At 48.3% G+C, this 17886-nt stretch overlaps 1 protein-coding gene across 1 annotated transcript in view; it reads right to left on the bottom strand.

Annotated features, from left to right (window-relative positions):
• The window catches only part of CDH23 (cadherin related 23), a 428604-nt gene that overhangs the window by 123805 nt on the left and 286913 nt on the right, over positions 1-17886 (bottom strand). The window contains 5 exon segments of the mRNA XM_070470793.1: positions 892-1008; positions 2956-3028; positions 7762-7889; positions 9442-9547; positions 10969-11206. Coding sequence (XP_070326894.1) covers positions 892-1008; positions 2956-3028; positions 7762-7889; positions 9442-9547; positions 10969-11206 — 662 coding nt within the window.

Raw genomic sequence — 17886 nt, 5'->3', positions numbered from 1 at the left:
CCACTGAGGTTTCAGGGTTGGCCTGCTCAGCATCTACAAGTTCCCTTACCTAATACACAAAGGAGAACTTGGAAGTGGGGAGCCTTGCACATCCAGTGAGCTGACTTGGAACCCCATGAGGCTGAGGCCATGTCTTATTCCATCCTGTTTCCCCAGCACCCAGCACAGCACCTGGCGGAGAGCAGGCCCCCACTGACAGCTGAGTGAAGGTATGAATGAATGTTCAGAGGCCTCTCATTCCTTTCCAGCTTCTGACTTAGAAGTCTGGGGTGTCTTGCTGCTTTTTTTCTGCCCTGCTTCCCTCCCAGCCTCAAGGAGGACAGAAAGCTGGAGGGAGGCATATGGAGAAATGAAGAAGAAAGGAGAGTTATACAGGCTGAGCAGGGAGCTGAGGATGGGGGCCCCAGGGTGGAAAGACCTAAGAAAATAATGCTAACAACCTAACTCAGTCAGTACTCACTGTGTGCCAGGGACAACTCCAAGTTCTCTGTGATGACTCACTGAATTCACACAACAGCCCTAGTATGTGTATCCTCTGTAGGTGGGGAAACTGAGGCACATTTCATGTTAGAAACAAGAGCCAGGATTTGAGAATGAGGTCAGCCACTGAGACACTTAGGCTTGAAGAAAGGTGTCCTTGAAAAGCAGTGGTTTAGCCAGATAATTGTGAAATGGAACATATTTAAACCTAACATGACTCTTCACCACTGAAAGACATCCTTTGCTGAATGAATTCACATCGTGACTTTTTAAGATCAGTAATCTCACCCGGATATTTTAGGGACAAAGCCAAGTGCTCCAAGCTGGTGTGCTCAGGAGACTCTGGCCCAGAGGACGGTCCCCGGGCTGGGTATGGAGCACCAGCTGAAGGTGCAGAGGACCAGGGCTCACCTGAGCGGGCATTGATCCGGAACTGGGAAGAGCCCTCCAAGGAGTAGATGATGGACTCCTGGCCGTACTCCCGGGAGCGGTCCAGGTCTGTGGCATTCAGGAACAACACGGTGGCTCCTTCCGGGAGACAAAAGGAGTGGAGTCTGCTCATCCTGGGCTCACAGCCCCAGGCGCTGGGAGCAGGACAGGGCACAGGAAGTGGAGGAGACCTCAGAGGGCAGGAGGCCTGCCTCAGGGGCCATCCAGGGATGACAGTGGGCTCCACCACCTGCTCCTGTGGCCCAGATTCCTGGGCGGTGTGGAAACAAGGCTCCATGGGAGGGAGTGGAGCCTGGGAGGGGTCAGGCCCACCCCCTTCCTGCCCCAGCTCAGTCCTGGTCCAGCCCCAGAGCACACCACTGCCCCACCCCATCCCTCCCTGACTGGCCACCGAAGTAAATGAGCTCAGAATGGTCAGCTTCGACTTTGACTCAAAAAGAAATGAAGCTCCATGTTAAATTACTCTACATTTATTGTATTCATTTTTGGTCTTATTTTATCTTGCTCACAAGGAGAATTTGTAAGGGTTTTTATTTTCTCTTTACTGCCCAGTTAAGGCCCTCACCTTCATCTCTGTGAAACCCTGGGTCAGGGGTTCAGCCTTTCCAGTGGCCTGTCCAGACTCTGAGGGCAGTCTTTCCTACAGCCATGCCCCCCAGGGCTTCCGGCTCCCTCCTTCCAGCTCTGGCAGGGTGGTGAGAAGGGTCGGTGTGTGGTCTTCTAGAGTCACCATGCCCTGGCTGGAATCTGGTGGTACCTCTGGCAAATGCCTTACTTTGTCTGAGCCTTAGCTTCTTCCTCTGTAAAATGGGTATAACTATAAAACCTGTCTTGTTGGGTGGCTGGTGAGGATCCCGCGGGATAAAACAGGTGAGACACAGGTCTGACTCGTGTCAGACCACGGTATCTATCATGCTGGTAAATCAACAGTCCCTGGGGATGTGAGGGCCAGGCAGGGGGCTGTGGACAGTCAGGTCTTTCTGGGTCTCTCTGGGTAGCCGTGGGGCCTCTGATCTGACTCCTAGTCCTGTCCTGAAAGAAGCACAGGCACCTTTGCCCTGATACACGCCTTTATCCCAGCACACTCAACGTGGATGAGGATTAAGCGCAGGATGAAGGCCTCTCCTTGTCAGAGTCTCTGGGGACAGAGGGGAGCGCAGGGGGCTGCGTCAGCAGTGGTGTTCTCCAGGGGGTGCCTGAGACTGGCATGTGGCGGGTGGGCTGGGCCCAGCTTGGGCCCTGTCCAGCAAATCATCAGACCCCAGGTGGGTACCTTTAGGAGGTCTCTTCAGAAGGCCCGGCAGTGCTAGGGAAGGTTACCTCTGGTTCCAGCTGCTCCCTGACTCCCCTGCTATCTCTGACTCTAGGTGTCCCTGACTCCTACGACTGTCCCTACTCCGGCTGTCAGATTCCAGCTGTCCCCTGGCTCCTCCGGGTGACCCTGACCCCTCCAGCTGCTGCAGCAATTCCTGACCTGGGTCTCCCCCACGGAACATCCACTCGGGGTGTAAGGGTAAAGCTTCTGGCCTGCTCTGAGGGCAGCTCAGGTTCCTGGGAACCTGAGTGTGGAGCCAGTGGCTCTGGGTCTGCAAGGTGGGCCCTGGCACTTGAGATGCGGCCCAGGGAGGAGCCTCCCGTTCTCTCCTCACCTAGGAACACATGCTATCCTCCAGGGCGACCCCTTCAGCCATCACGGGCCCTGGGACTGGCCTCACACCCCGTAAACCTGGAACTTTCTGAGCACTCTTGTTTACCTGAGGCTGCTGAATTAATCCTCGGTCATTATTCTCTTCCCTGAAGGAAAACTAGCTACAGGGGGTGCAGGGACCAAGCGTCCAGCAGACTGTCCACACACAGTCGGTGCTCTGGAAGAAACTGCCGGCTAGTGGACAACCACACATCTCCAGAGGTTCCACTTGTGGGAAACACAGGGAGGGCAGGGGCCTCTGGCATTTGTATACAAGGTCAGGCCTGCACCCTGACCTGGCCTGCTGTGCTTGCTGGCCTCCCCGACCCGGGCCATACCTGCCATGATGTTCTCCACCACAGAGACGAAGTAGGCAGGCTTGCTGAAGGTGGGAGGGTTGTCATTCTCATCCTGGAAAGAAAACGCACAGGCTTCAGGAACCAGGGAGGCAGTCTGGACTGGTCACTGCAGGGAGGCTGGACACGGCCGGCACCAAGGAGCTCTGCTGACTTGTGCGTCATGGAGCCAGGTGGGGTGTCACGAGGCAATCAGGTGACCCTCCAGCTGGGCTACAGTTCACAGTGGCAGGACAGGCCTTGGAGAAACTTGTGGCAGTGGAGAACAGATGGTGATGGCCGGAGTGATGGAGAATGAGGCGCCAGTTGGGACTGCCCGTAACTCCCAGTTCACCTGGCTCTCCTGTCGGTCTCCCAGCTGAACTCCAAGTTCACTCCAGTTCTCTCAACCTCGGCTCATCAACCCCACACTTGGACCTTCCCATCCAGCTCCACCAAGATGCTAGTAGAAGGTTCTAGGAACCCTCCTATCAATGTTCACCCTCTTAGAAATGAAGGGAGAAAGGAATATCTCAACCCAGAAGATACTGAAGTGTGCAATGGCAGGCAGGGGGCTCCCAGAGCTGGAATTCCAGACCCTTCTGCACACACGCAAGAACAGCAGCACCTCCACCTGCTTGAGCAAACCTGGTCCAGAACTCCCAGCTCCGGTTCTGGAGCAATCCCTCCTCAGGCCCAGCTGCACCAGTGGCCAGAAGAAGGTTCTAGGTCAATGAGTTGAGCCAGCAGGGCGGGGCCTGGGCCCAAGCCTCTTCCTGCTCCCAACAGCTCCTTCAACCAGGAGGACTTTCCTACCCTTCAAGACTCTGGTCCTCAGTACTCACCAACCACTTCTGCAATCACTCAGTGAGAGTTCCTCCCTGTTTCTTCTTGGAGGAAGCCTCGCTGGCCCACATGGCTCGCAGTGCCTTCCCTGCTTCCCCAAGAGCCCAGCATGGAGCTCAGGGGGTAGACTGGGTGGCAGCCCCCTGGGCAGTCTGTAGGTTTCAGCTCTCAGTGATGCAGACTCCCAAGGGCCCACTTCTCCCCTGGACTGGGAGCCCTCTGGGGGAAAGGCTCCTGTAGTGAGTCACTCTGCTGGAGTCACTCACTTCCGGCTGAGCAAACAGGAAGAAGGAGGTGGCCTGGACACAGCATTAGAAATAAACTATTTGATAAGGTAAATTTAAAAAATAAATTAGAAAGGAAGGAGATGGCCTGATATCTGGCTGTCCACCCCTTGGGACGTCAGAGGCTCCCATCCTGCTGGGATTGCAGTGCCCAGAGTGTAGTGTTCTTGTTCCTTAATCTGGCCCCTGGCTCTGGATCACACACTGGTTCCCACTGACCTGCCCCTCTCCCCAGCTGCAGAGAAATGGCAGCGTGAGACCCCACCTGATGTCTGATGCCCAGCAGCATGCCTGGTCATCCCTGGTGTGGGCACGAGTGCCCCATATATGTATATATTTAAGCCTTCTGCTTGGCTGCACGGAACGGCTCGGAGAATGTCAGTGACAGAGCATGAGGCAGAAACTTATTAGCACTGATATTTCCCCGGATCCTGGTGCTACATTCGCTATTAGTTCTAATTCAGCGGCTCCCTCTACAAAAGCTTATTGTCCCCTAATGGGAAATCTACAAACCGAGTTTGACTTCTTTATTAAAAACCAACAAGCAGTGGATGAAAAGGAATCACCTGGCCCCCACGCCCGCCCCCTCCTTGCATAGCCCTGTCTTCTTGATCTGCCTCTCCCCACCCCCAACCTGAGCAGTAAATGCTGCCATCAACTCCTTCATCTCTACTGGGGCTTTTTTTTTTTTTTTTTTCCTGTTGAGCGAAAATCCCTTTGGAAGAGGGAGGAGGCAGCTCAGCCAAGTGACAGCTACTTAAAAATCACCCACATGAAAAACCAACCCAGAGGCGGTGACCTTTTCAAGTGTGGTCCTTAGACACAAGTGACTGCATGGTCCCAAAGCTCTGCTCAAGAGATGATGCTCACTCACAGTCAAGGTGGTACCTGTCTTTGTTACCAGATCTGCCCTGTTGCCATGGGCCAGGGCAGACCCAGAAGGGAAGTACAGGGTTCCTGCTGACCTGCATGACGGTTGTGGGGAAATCTGAAAACAGCGCCCCTTCTGTTGGACTGTGGTGGCTCCAGGCCAGGGCACGTGCTGGCTTGCTGAGAGGACAGCAGCCAGGTGGACTCCTGCCCTCACTCGCCCCTGGACATGGAGACCCCCCACTCCCTGGTCTCAGGGAGGGAGGCGGAGGCTGCTGGTCACTCTTCTATTCACAGTAGATAAAAGATCAGTTCTGTCTCTGGGCCATTCACTTCCTGATCCAGCTCCATGTGAGGGGTTGAGGCAAAGAGAGAGAGAGGCTCTTCCCAGGTCCTTTCTTAGCCGACCACAGGTTGGGAAGCAGGTTGGGATTTGGGGTAGTCCCTGGGATTCAGGATCCCACGAGGGCAGATTTCTGAAGGCCCCGCTACTCAAAGAGTGGTTCCCTGGCCAGAAGGATCAGTGTCTCATGGGAGCATGTAGAAATGCAGAGCCTCAGCCCTTCCCCAGATGTGCTAAGTGAGAATTTGCATTTTAAGAAGACACCTGGGGAATCCACATGAACTTTGAGGCACACTGGTCTCAGTCACATGAAGACTGGGATGTCCAAGCCTAGCACTGTGGTGGGTAGAACGTGAGCCCAGGAGTCAGACTAGTCAGAGTTCAAATCTTGGCTAACGAGGACTGGAGGTAAATTCAAATACCACTCACCAGCCAGAAAGCGAGGAAGGCACTGGTGACCTTGCACCAGCTATGCTCCCTCCCTGAGCCTCAGCTGCCTCGTCTGCAGAATGGAATCGAGAGAGCCTGTGTAACGTGAAAGCAGCTGGCATAGCACAAAGCTCAAGAAGTTTGAATTTCCATTTGGTCAAAGCTATGTGCCCATACCTGGGTAGCATGGAACACCTCAACTTGTTTCCCTAAACCTCACCTACCCTCACCCTCTTTCACATCTGTTTCCAAAAAGTCTAGAGCAGGTCCTTCTCTGCCCAGCTGAGTTCCCTGGAACTCACTATGCATTAGAGAGCCTGGTGTATTGATGCTGCCACTGGAACACGTCCATCTCACCAGCAGTAAGATGGCCCCAGTTACTTGAGTCAAGTACCACCCACATGATCACACTTAATCTTCACGACAGTATCATGAGGCAGTACCACGAGGATCCCCACTCTTTAGGTGAGGAAACTGAGGTTCAGAGAGGAAAAGAATCCCAGGTCACATGCCTAGAGGGTGGCAGAGCTGAGTGTCAAAGCCTCACGCCTCCCAAGCCATGCTCCTGTCTCTATTCAGTGTCCCTTTGTGGGGGAGCAGGATTCATAGTCACCTTCATATCCCTCCCCGGTCTCTACTGCACAGCACCCACAGGAAGAATTCACTGCTTGCTTGAGCAGAGTAGGATTCTGATTGATAGTGTTGGTGGTGGTGGAGGGACTGGTCAAGTATGGCCAAGATTAAGGGGGCACTGGGGGTTGTGATCAGGGTCAGGGCCATGCAAGTAAGAATACCAGGATGTGGTCAGGGTTGGTAGCAAGTGCACCCAACTTCTCCGCTCTTAGTCTTGGGTTTCAGGTGGGTGGTCTCAGGTTAAAGGCAGGCATGCTTTTGGGTTTTTGAGGATCTCCTTCTGGCCACCCCCTGGAGGCTGAAGTGTCAGATGAAGGTCCTAGACTCTGCCCTTCCATTTCCTGGACCTGGTTCTATAGAGCCTCTCTGTCCCCTGCTCCCCCTAAATGCTGCTCCCACATGCCCAGATGCAAGGTTCCTCCAGCCATCACCCTAGACTTTTCCATCACTGCCCACCCCATCGTATTCTGTGAGCAAGTGGGGTCCCCTGCCTAGGGCTAGCTCTGGAGGCTCAATCTTGGGTTGAGAGGATGAGGCTCGATAAGGTCAGGTGTGAGGCAGCACCAGGGGATGTTGGCAAAGCCAGCTGGGATAGGAAGGTCATCCGGCAACCTGCCTGCTGAGCCTTTGTCAAATCACAGCGAATCTCCTAACCTGACAATCTGATCAAATCCTCCTGGAGCCGGTAATGCACTAACTCTTCCATCAGCATGTGTTCACAGCCTCCGCAGGCAGCAGGCTTTATGGGGTTGGGGTGGGTGTCTGGGCCGGGGCGGGGGGTGGCGGGAAGGCCCACTGGCCTGGTGTCAGACCATGATCTGCATCCCTGGAATCGCTGGGGGAGTTGTGTGGGGCCAATGAACCAGCGTGGAGATGGATTCAGTGACTGATAATTTCAGACACGGAAAGCACTAAGGTGTGCTTGATATTCGTGTCAGACAAGCTGTGGTTTGGTTTCAGGCCCCTTTAGATCTTCAGAGGAATGGAAAAAGGAAGTGAAGAAGAAAGAGGGGCCCAGAGAGAGACAGAAGAGAGAAGATGACCTTCTAGGAATTCCCTTGAACTTCACGGAATGTGGCTATAAATGAAGGAACACAGGACATTATCTCCCTGCATGAGCCCCAACTCCTGTTCCACCCCAGAGGGAGTCCTGAGGCTCTGAAATGAAATTAGAGCAGGACCATCAGGCTATCCTTGGGTCCCATGGTCCTGTGCCTTCCCTGGCCGAGCAGGGAGGCAGTTTGCTAGGGGACAGCCTTTGGGACAGTCTGAGTAATGCTCTGAGCTGTGGGGACAGCCAAGGACATGGGGACACAGGGTTTTAGCAGGGCTCCAACAGTCTGGGGGCACACTCACTACCCCATTCCCCAGAATAGCAAGGCCAGTACAGCCCTGGGTACTTACAAACACCTCAATGGTGACAGAGACAGTGCTGTTCAGAGGGGGGTTGCCGGCGTCCTTGGCCATGATGGTCAGATAAATCAGTCCATTGGGTATCTGTTCATAATCCAGGGGGCGGCTCACGCTGATCACTGAAATGACAGGACGGGCCCCAGGCCCTCTGTAAGCAGACTTTACATGCCCATCTGGCCGGGGCTACCCTTTGGGCAGAGAGGGTGTGGCTGGCTCAGCCTGGTTTTTCCCTCCTGCCTGTGAACTCCCAGAGCCTCATGGACTTGACTGAGGTTTACTGACTACTTGATCTGTGCCAGGCCCACTGTTGAGTTCAGCAGGTGGCAACTATTTCAGGGATAATGTAAGCCCCACTTTACAGATGAGGAAAGTAGGCTCAGAGAGGTTCAGTGTCTTCCCCAGAGACACATTGCACATGCCTGGACTCTTACCTTTTTCTTTCATGCTAAGCCATTGATTTTCAGTTTTGGGAGGGAAGACGTACTGGCTTGGGAGTAGGGGCATGGATAGTCTGCAAAGGTATTACCCACAATATTAAACTGCCACTTTCTATTTGGGAAACAGAAACACAATTACCACTTTAGTAATATAAAACCCAAGGAGGGTTCTTCTTGCTGAGAAAGTGGTGAGGTGTGAGGGTGGGCAGAGTTGTGGGACTGCTCAGCTTTTAAAAGGGGGACACAGGTCTTACAGGGGTCCTTAGGCTGTAGCATCCTGAGCCAGGATGCAGCCTCTGCAGGTACGTGTCTCTGACACAACTGTGGGGTAGGAGGAGGAGTGAGTGCTACATTCAGAGTCACCCAGTGCCCATCTGCTCTGTCTTGGGGACACTGAGCTCATCTTCCTGCATTAGGGAAGCTTCGCAGAGGAGGGGACATCCAAATGATCTTAAAGCTAGCCAGAGGTAAAAGCGAAGCAGGGCAAAGGGATCGGGAGGAAGGGCTTTCCCAGAGGAAAGAGCAGACTCTGCAAAGACACAGAAGTGGCCCCTGTCAGGGGAGAGGGTGCAAGTGGCCCTCAGAGGTTGGACTCTGGTGGGGAGGCAGGTGCTGAAAGGCCACCAAGAACCAGATCACAAGGGCCTGCCTGGACAGTTTTGCTGTGTGACTTTAGCAAATTGCCCTCTGTCTTTGGGCCTCAGAAGAAAAACAAGTGGTGTCTTGGAATCTTGGAGCTGGAGGTTATTGCTGCTATTTTGTTCCTGGGCTCCTGGGATCAGGACCCAAAGTGGGGCAAGTTCCAGAGTATGGAACTGTGCCTGGCCGGGCAGGGAAAGGCCATTGCCAGGAAGGGCTGGGCAGTAGCCACAGCAGGCCCAAATGATGGGGAAGCTTGGCTAGTAAGCCTCCCCACACCTCACACACACCTCAGATCTGCCCAGACACCTTTTCTTAATAGAGACCCCACTCATGGTGGTAACTGAAGAAGCCCAGCTGGCCACAAAACTAAGATTCAAAGATCTGGCTGATCGGAGACACAGATCTTGAGCCTATGAAAAGGTGACCCCATGCCACGTGCTGCTCCAGATGACAGGAGCTGTGAGGCAGCTCCCCGAGTGGTCCAGGGTGTCTGGGAGGCAGAATGGCCCCCTCCTGAGAGAGGTGTGAAGTGCAGCCCTGTTCCCACCTGTCGACCCTCCTCCCCAGGCCGGGGCCTCATTCCTGCACGTACCACCATAGCCTTCATAGACGCTAATGTCGAAGTAGCTGCCGAAGGCGGAGGCATTGACAATGCTGTAGGTGATCTGGTTGTTGGGAGGGGAGTCTTCATCCGTTGCCTGGAAGGAAGATGATGAACAGGGCCCATGAGCTTTCAGTGACGCTGGGGCCAGAAGAGGGTGGGAGGAAGGAAGGGCTGGGCCCCTCTCTGAGTGCCCTTCTCTGGGTGATCCAGACCCTCCTTGTCCCTGAGTTGGAGGTTATCCTCTGGCTCCCAGCAGACACACACGATGTAGGGGTGTGGAGGTATCCTGGAGAATCTAGAGGGCAGGCTGAAGGCTTAGAGGAAATAGAGGAAGTCTGGGCCTTATCCAGAGGATGAAAAAGGTCCCACCACACCTGGCATGACCATCACCTAGACCCCTAGCCCCAGCTGGACCTTCCTATGCATGGAGGCCTTCCCTGACCACTGGACTGGGTTAGGTCCTGTGCTGGACACCCCATTAGTCTCCTTCCTGATTATAGTTTCTTGTCTACTTTCTGCCTTCCTTGCTCAGACTGCCAGCTCCAAGTGAGAAGGAACTTCGTTTCTTGACTGCAACTGATACCTAGAGCTCAGCCCAGTGTTTGGACACAGTAGATGTCTAATAAGTTCAGGTTGCATGAATGCAAGGAGAGAAGAAGACACTTGGAATGGGGTCAGGTATCCTCCTTCTCCTTCATTGTCTCTGGTGTGGCTGCGTTAATTAGCTCTTTCCAAACGTCTCTGATCCTAGGAGCCTCCAGGGGCCTCCCCCCAGTCTGCGTGTAAGAGAAGCTGTGCAGGGAGGTGGGCAGGGTCCACTGGGGAGCCACGGCCATACTGGCTGGGCACGTGGTCATGCCTTCTGTGTGTCCCCCATGCCCACCTCTTCCACCTTGCCTTATCCCTGCCTCCTTCAGAAATAATTTCTAATTGGAGGCTCTGGGTCCTGTCACTCTGGGTCGGCAGAGTGAGGAAGGGGCATGAGATGTTAAGAAGTTCCTGGTTATAGGTCACTGATGTATGGTGGAGGGACTCACTGCAGAAGGATGCTTGAAGCATGGAGTCCCAAATTCTGGCCCTGGCTCTCTACTAATTCACTGGGCCTGCCTCTCCCTTCCTGTTTCCCCTTCCACGAACTGGGTTGTGCCCACAGTCTCTGGTGCCTTCCAGCTGCAGCAGTACCTGACTCTAGGCAATCACTAAAGGGTTTGGATGGGGGACCTTACACAAGGAACTGCTTGGCACTCACCAAGGGAGATGGGGGATGGTGACTAGAGACCTAAAATCTAAGCCAAAGCAGACACTAGTCTTACTCAGTAACCAGGGATACAAAGTGATGCTCAGAGGTGGGCCTGATACAGATCGAGAATGTGACCCCTGATCTGAGCAGAATCCTTTGTGGATGGGTGTCAGCACTTCTTGCAGTGACTTTACAAAGGGGTAGTCAAGGAGATGGCAGAGAGAGAGAGAAGGACAAGGGAAACAGACAGATCAAAGGTCACCCTGGCATCTTACCCGGAGTCGCACCAGCTGTGTGACAGAAGGTTCATTCTCTCTCAGGGCGCCCACATAGGCATCCTTTTGGAAGGTGGGCACATTGTCATTGACATCCAACACGTTGATCCTGACCCGGCCTGTGGTCTCCTCACCACCCCCGTCCCGGGCAATGACTGTCAAGGTGAAGCGCTGGATGAGCTCGTAGTCCAGTCTGGCAATCAGCATGATGAGTCCTGTGTCCTTGTCCAGAGAGAACCTGTGTCAGGCCGGGAGATGGAAGGGAAATGACACCCTGGTTTTAAGCAGTTTGTGGATAAGGGCCTGCATTTACCAGCCTGTCCTTGCCCAAGGTGATCAACAGAGAGACATTAACAAAGTCTGAAATTTGCCTTCTTTGTCATTTTCCCTAAATATGAAGAGCAGTTATGTTTAACAGGAGGTGGTGGGCAGGGATAAGGACCACATGAGAGATGAATGATGGCCAGGTACTGAAAGGGCAGGAGTATGTGGATTTAATCGATGAGGAAACTTGGGCAGAATGACGCTCCTCTTGCTGTGGACAAGAGTTTCTGCCTACTGAAGATATTTAGATGTTATGGAACTGCAATGGTCAGAAATTCTTAAAACTGATACCACAGAAGTACAAAAGATTATTAGTGACTACTAAGAAAAATCATGTGCCAACAAACCGAACAATCTAGAAGAAATGGATAAACTCCAGAAACACACAGACTACCAAGACTAAAGAGAGTCTGAACACATTGGTTACTGGTAAGGAGATAAACCCAATAATCAAAAATCTCCCCCAAACAAAAGTCCAAGATCAGGTGGCTTCACTAGTGAACTCTATCAAAAATTTGAAGAACAATCAATTCCAATCCTTCGCAAACTCTCTCTCAAAAGAGAAGAGTAAAGAATACCTCCAAACTCATTTTATGAGTCCAGCATTACTCTGATACCAGAACCAGATAAGGACAACACAAGAAAATTACAGGCCAATATCCCTGATGAACAAAGATGCAAAAACCTCACAAAACATTAGCAGATCAAATTCACAGAACGTTAAGAGGATCATACACCATGATCAAGTGGGATTTATTACAGGGATGCAAAGATGGTTCAACATCTGCAAATCAATGTGACACACTGACACTAACACAGTGAAAGATCGTATCATATGATCATCTCAATAAACACAGAATAAGGGCTTCCCTGGTGGTCTAGTGGTTAATAATCCACCTGCCAATGTAGGAGACATAGGTCCAATCCCTGCTCTGGGAATATCCTACATGCTGTGTAGCAACTAAGCCCGTGTGCCACAACTACCAAGCCAGTGCTTCAGAGCCCATGAGGACAACTACTGAGCCCACACTCTGTAACTACTGAAGCCTGTGCTCCTAGAGCCCATGCTCTGCAATAAGAGAAGCCACTGCAACAAGAAGCCCATGCACCACAATGAAGAGTAGCTCCTGCTCACCACAACTAGAGAAAGCCCGTGTGCAGCAATGAAGACCCAGAACAGCTGAAAATAATAAATAAATCTTCTTAAAAGACACAGAATAAGCATGTGAAAAAATTTGGTACACATTTATGATACCAACTGTCAACAAACTGGATATAGAGGAAAAGTGCCTCAAGATAATAAAAGGCATATGTGACAAGCTCACAGCTAACATTATACTCAATGCTGAAAATCAGGAAGCTTTTTCTCTAAGATCAGGGACAAGATAATGATGCCCACTCTTGTCACTTTCATTCAACATAAAGGGACGACAGAGGATGAGATGGCTGGATGGCATCACCAACTCAATGGACATGGGTTTAGGTAAACTCTGGGAGTTGGTGACGGACACGGAGGCCTGGCGTGCTGTGGTACATGGGGTCACAAAGATTTGGACACGACTGAGCGACTGAACTGAACCAAACTGAGTACTAGAAGTCCTAGCTAGAACAATTAAGCAATAAAAAGGAGGGCAATCAAGTCAGAAGAGAAGTAAAATTGTCACTACTTACAGATGACATGATATTATATGTAGAAAACCCAAATCACTCCACACACCAAAAAAATTGGTTAAAATAAAAGGAATTTGGTAAAGCTGCAGGATACAAAATCAATATACAAAAATCCGTTCTCTTTCTTCATATTAATAATGAACTATTAGGAAGAAAAATTAAGAAAAAGTCCCACTTTTTCTTAATTGCACAAAAACCCAGTAAAACTCTACCTAGGAATAAATTTAACCAAAGAGGTGAAAAACCTATACACTGAAAAATATGACATTGATGAGACAGACTGAAAAAGACAAATAAAAAGATAGTCCATGTTCGTGGATTGAAAGAATTAATATTGCTAAAATGTCCATACTACTTAAAGCAATCTGTAGATTCAATGCAATCTCTATCAAAATTCCAATGGTACTTTTCACAGAAATGGAACAACAATCCTAAAATTTGTGTGGAACTATAACAGAACCCAGAGCCAAACTAAAATTGAGAAAACAGAACAAAGTTAGAGCCATCACACTCCCTGATATCAAACTATATTACAAAGTTACAGGAACCAAAACAGTATGGTACTGGCATAAAAGCAGACACATAGATCAGAGGAACTCTGGTCTGAAGTGCTGGGTGGAGGTCTCTGTCTGAGGTACCCTATACATAGCAAGTGAAGCTAGATGAAACACAAGGAAAAGAAAAAAAAAAGTTCTTATTGGAAGACATGATGATGGAGTAGAAGGATGTGACCTTACCTCTTCTTACAAAAACACTAAAATCCATTTGAATCAGTTCTAACGAGATGGATGAAACTGGAGCCCATTATACAGAGTGAAGTAAGCCAGAAAGATAAAGACCAATACAGTATACTAACACATATATATGGAATTTAGAAAGATGGTAATGATAACCCTATATGCAAAAGAGAAAAAGAGACACAGATGTACAGAACAGACTTTTGGACTCTGTGGGAGAAGGCGAAGGTGGGATGTTTTGAGAGAATAGCATCAAAACATGTATATTATCAAGGGTGAAACAGATCACCAGCCCAGGTTGGATGCATGAGACAAGTGCTCAGGCCTGGTGCACTGGGAAGACCCAGAGGGATTGGGTGGAGAGGGAGGTGGGAGGGGGGATCGGGATGGGGAATACATGTAAATCCATGGCTGATTCATGTCAATGTATGGCAAAAACCACTACAATATTGTAAAGTAATTAGCCTCCAACTAATAAAAATAAATGGAAAAAACCACTAAAATCACAATTAACTGATGAACAACCATCAATAAAAAGAAGCTGGAACCTATCAAAAAGGATATCCTACATCCAAACACAAAGAAGTCACAACAAGATAGTAGGAAGGATGCAATTGTGGTAAAATAAAATCCCATACCTGCTGGATGGGTGACCCACTGGAAAATAATTATATCATAGAAGTTCTCCCATAGGAGTGAAAGTTCTGAGCCCCACGTCAGGCTCTCCAGCCTAGGAGCTTGACAGTGGGAAGAGAGGCCCCAGAGAATCTGGCTTTGAAGGACGGCAGGGTTTGCTTGCAGAAATTTCAAAGGAATGGGGGAAATAGAAACTCCACTCATGCAGTATGCCTACCAGGACCCAGGAAAAAAGTAGTGATCACGTAACAGCCTGGGCCATACCTACCTGCTGGTATTGGAGGGTCTACTGTGAAGGTGGAGCAACTATGGCTTAATGCATGGACAAAGAAATTGGAGGCAGCAGTTCTGGGGAGTACTCACTGGGAGGCAGCCCATTTTCTCATTAAGGCCTGGCTCCAACCAAAAGCCTGCAGGTTCCAGTGCTGGGACACCTCAGACCAAATAACCAGCAATGTGGGCACACAGCCTCACCTGTTAGCATACAGGCGGCTGAAAGTCTTCATGACTTTCAGCAGTGTTAAAGAAGCTTGCAGCTATTATCTCTTCAAATATTCTCTCAGGTCCCACACAGCTGCCCTCTAAACACACCCCCTGACATGTCCCTGTCCACCAGAAGGACAAGATCCAGCTCCACCTGCCAGTGGGCAGGAACCACTTGCTCCCGTCAGAAAGTCTGCACAAGCCTCTCAGACAGCCTTGTCCAACAGTGGGCCAGAAGGCGGAAGCAAGAAGAACTACAACCCTTCAGTCTGTAGAATAGAAACCGCAATCACAGAAAGTTAGACAAAATGAGACAGCAGAGGAATGCATCCCAGATGAAGGAAAAAGATAAAGTCCCAGAACAACTAAGTAAACAGGAGATAGGCAATCTACCCAAAAAAGAACTCAGAGTAATGATAGTAAAGAGGTTTCTAGCTCTCAGAAAAATAATGGAGCCACAAATCAAGAAGACATAGGAAATGTTTAACAAAGACCTAGGAGAACTAAAGAACAAACAAATGGATGAACAATAAAATAGCTGAAATGAAAAACACACTAGAAGGAATCAATGGCAGAATAAAGGAGACAGAATACAGATAATATGGAAGATAGAATGGTAGGAATCACTGCTATAGAACAGAATAAAGAAAAAAGACTAAAAAGAAATGGGGACAGTCTAAGAGACCTCTGGGACAACATTAAATGTACCAACATTGCATGATAGGGGAGCCAAAGAAGAGAGAGAGAAGTGACCTGAGGAATATTTGAGGAGATAGTAGCTGCAAGCTTCTTTAACATGGGAAAGGAACTAGGCACCCAAGTCTAGGAAGCACAAAGAGTTCCAAAGAGGGGTTCTTTGGGAGTCTTTAAACACAAAGAGGAAGACGCTGAGACAGAGTAGTAATTAAAATGGCAAAAATTATAAACAAAGAAAAAATATTAAAAGTAACAAGAGAAAAGCAACAAACAACATACAAGGGAGCTCTCATGAGTTTATCAGCTGATTGCTCAGTAGCAATTCTGCAGGCCAGGAGTGGCACAACATATTTAAAATGTTAAAAGAGAAGAACCTACAACCAAGGATAGTTTACCCAGCTCTCATTCAGATTTAATGCACAAATCAGAAGCTTCACAGACAAGTGAAAGTTAAGAGAGTTCAGCACCGACAGATACATTTTACAACAAATTCTAAAGGAAATTCTCTAGGCAGAAAAGGTCTAAACTAGAAACAAAAAATTTATGAATGTGAAAACTCACCAGTAAAGACAAATATACAGAAAAAGGTAAGAAATCATCCACACACAAATACGGTATCAAAACCAAGCATGTGTGAGAATGCAGGATATGGGAAAAATATTTTCAAACAATGTAACTGACAAGGGATTAATCTCTAACATCTATTGGGTTGGCCAAAAAAGTTTGTTTGGGTTTTTCCATGAGACCCAAATAAACAATTCTCCAAGAAAAACAGATGGCCAAGAGGCACACGAAAAGATGCTTAACACTGATAATTATCAGAGAAATGCAAACCAAAACTACCATGAGGTATCACCTCACACCATTCAGAATGGCTATCCTCAAAAAGTCTACAAACAATAAATGCTGGAGAAGGTGTGGAGAAAAGGGAACCTTTTTACACTGTTGGTGGGAATGTAAATTGGTACAATCACTATGGAGAACTGCATGGAGTTTCCTCAAAAAACTAAAAATAGAGTTGCCATATGATCCAATAATTCCACTCTTGGATATATATGTGCAGAAAACCATAATTTGAAAATATACATGCACCCCTGTGTTCACTGCAGCACTATTTATAGTAGCCAGGAAATGGAAGCAACTTAAATGTCCTTTGATAGAGTAATGGATCAAGAAGATGTGGTACATATGTGCGATGGAATATTATTTACCCATTAAAAAGAAAGCAATAATGTCATTTTCAGCAACATGGATGGACCTAGAGATTATCACACAAATGAACAAATCAAACAGAGAAAGACAAATATATGATACCACATATGTGGAATCTAAAAAAATTACAAATGAATTTACTTACAAAACAGAAACAGATTCACAGACTTAGAAAATAAACTTATGGTTACTAAAAGGGAAAGGCAGGGGGTGAGGGAAGGGATACATTGGAGTTTGGAATTAACATATATACATTACTGTATATGAAACAGAAAATCAACAAGGACCTACTCTTTAGCCCAGGGAATTCAACTCAATATTCTGTAATAACCTATATGGGAAAAGAATCTGAAAAGGAATGGATATATATATATATATATATTTGCATAATGGAATCGCTTTGCTGCACCCCTGAAACTAATAGAATATTGTAAAGCAACCATACTCTAGTATAAAATAAAAATTAAATAAAAATGAAACACAGGAAGAATTAAACCAGGCTACTATTTTACACCATGGACAAAAATTAATTCAAAATAGGTTAAAAACTTCTACGAAAAACCTGAAACCACAAAACTAGAAGGAAAGCTAATCAGTAAGCTTCTTGGCATCAGTCTTAATGATGACTTTTTGGACTTGACACAAATAGCAAAGGCAACAAAATAATAAACAAACAAGTGGACTACACTAAACTAAAAATCTTGTGAACAGCAAAAGAAGCCATCAACGAAATCAAAAGACAACATACAAAATAGAATATTTTTGCAAATCATGTATCTGACAAAGCATTCACATCCAAAATATGCATGTAAAGATCTCATATAACTTAATAGCAAAAAAAAAAAAAAAAACCACCCACACAAAAAACAGAAAACCAAACTAATTTAAAAATGGACAGAGGCTCTGAATAGTTATTTTTCCAAAGGAGATATACAAATGGCCAGCAGGCACATGAAAAGATGCTCAAATCACTAATCATCAGGGAATTGAAAATCAAAACACAGCCAGATATTACCTCACACCTGTCAGAATGGTTATCACCAAAAAAACCAAGATGTAACAAGTGTTGGCAAGAATATGAAAAAAGGGAACCCTTGTGCATTGCTGGTGGGAATATAAATTAGGGAAGCCACTATAGAAAACAGTATGAAGTTCCTTA

This window comes from Odocoileus virginianus, chromosome 7 (genome assembly GCF_023699985.2).
Source record: "Odocoileus virginianus isolate 20LAN1187 ecotype Illinois chromosome 7, Ovbor_1.2, whole genome shotgun sequence".
NCBI lineage: Eukaryota > Metazoa > Chordata > Mammalia > Artiodactyla > Cervidae > Odocoileus > Odocoileus virginianus.
This window is presented reverse-complemented; position numbering and strand designations above follow the sequence as displayed.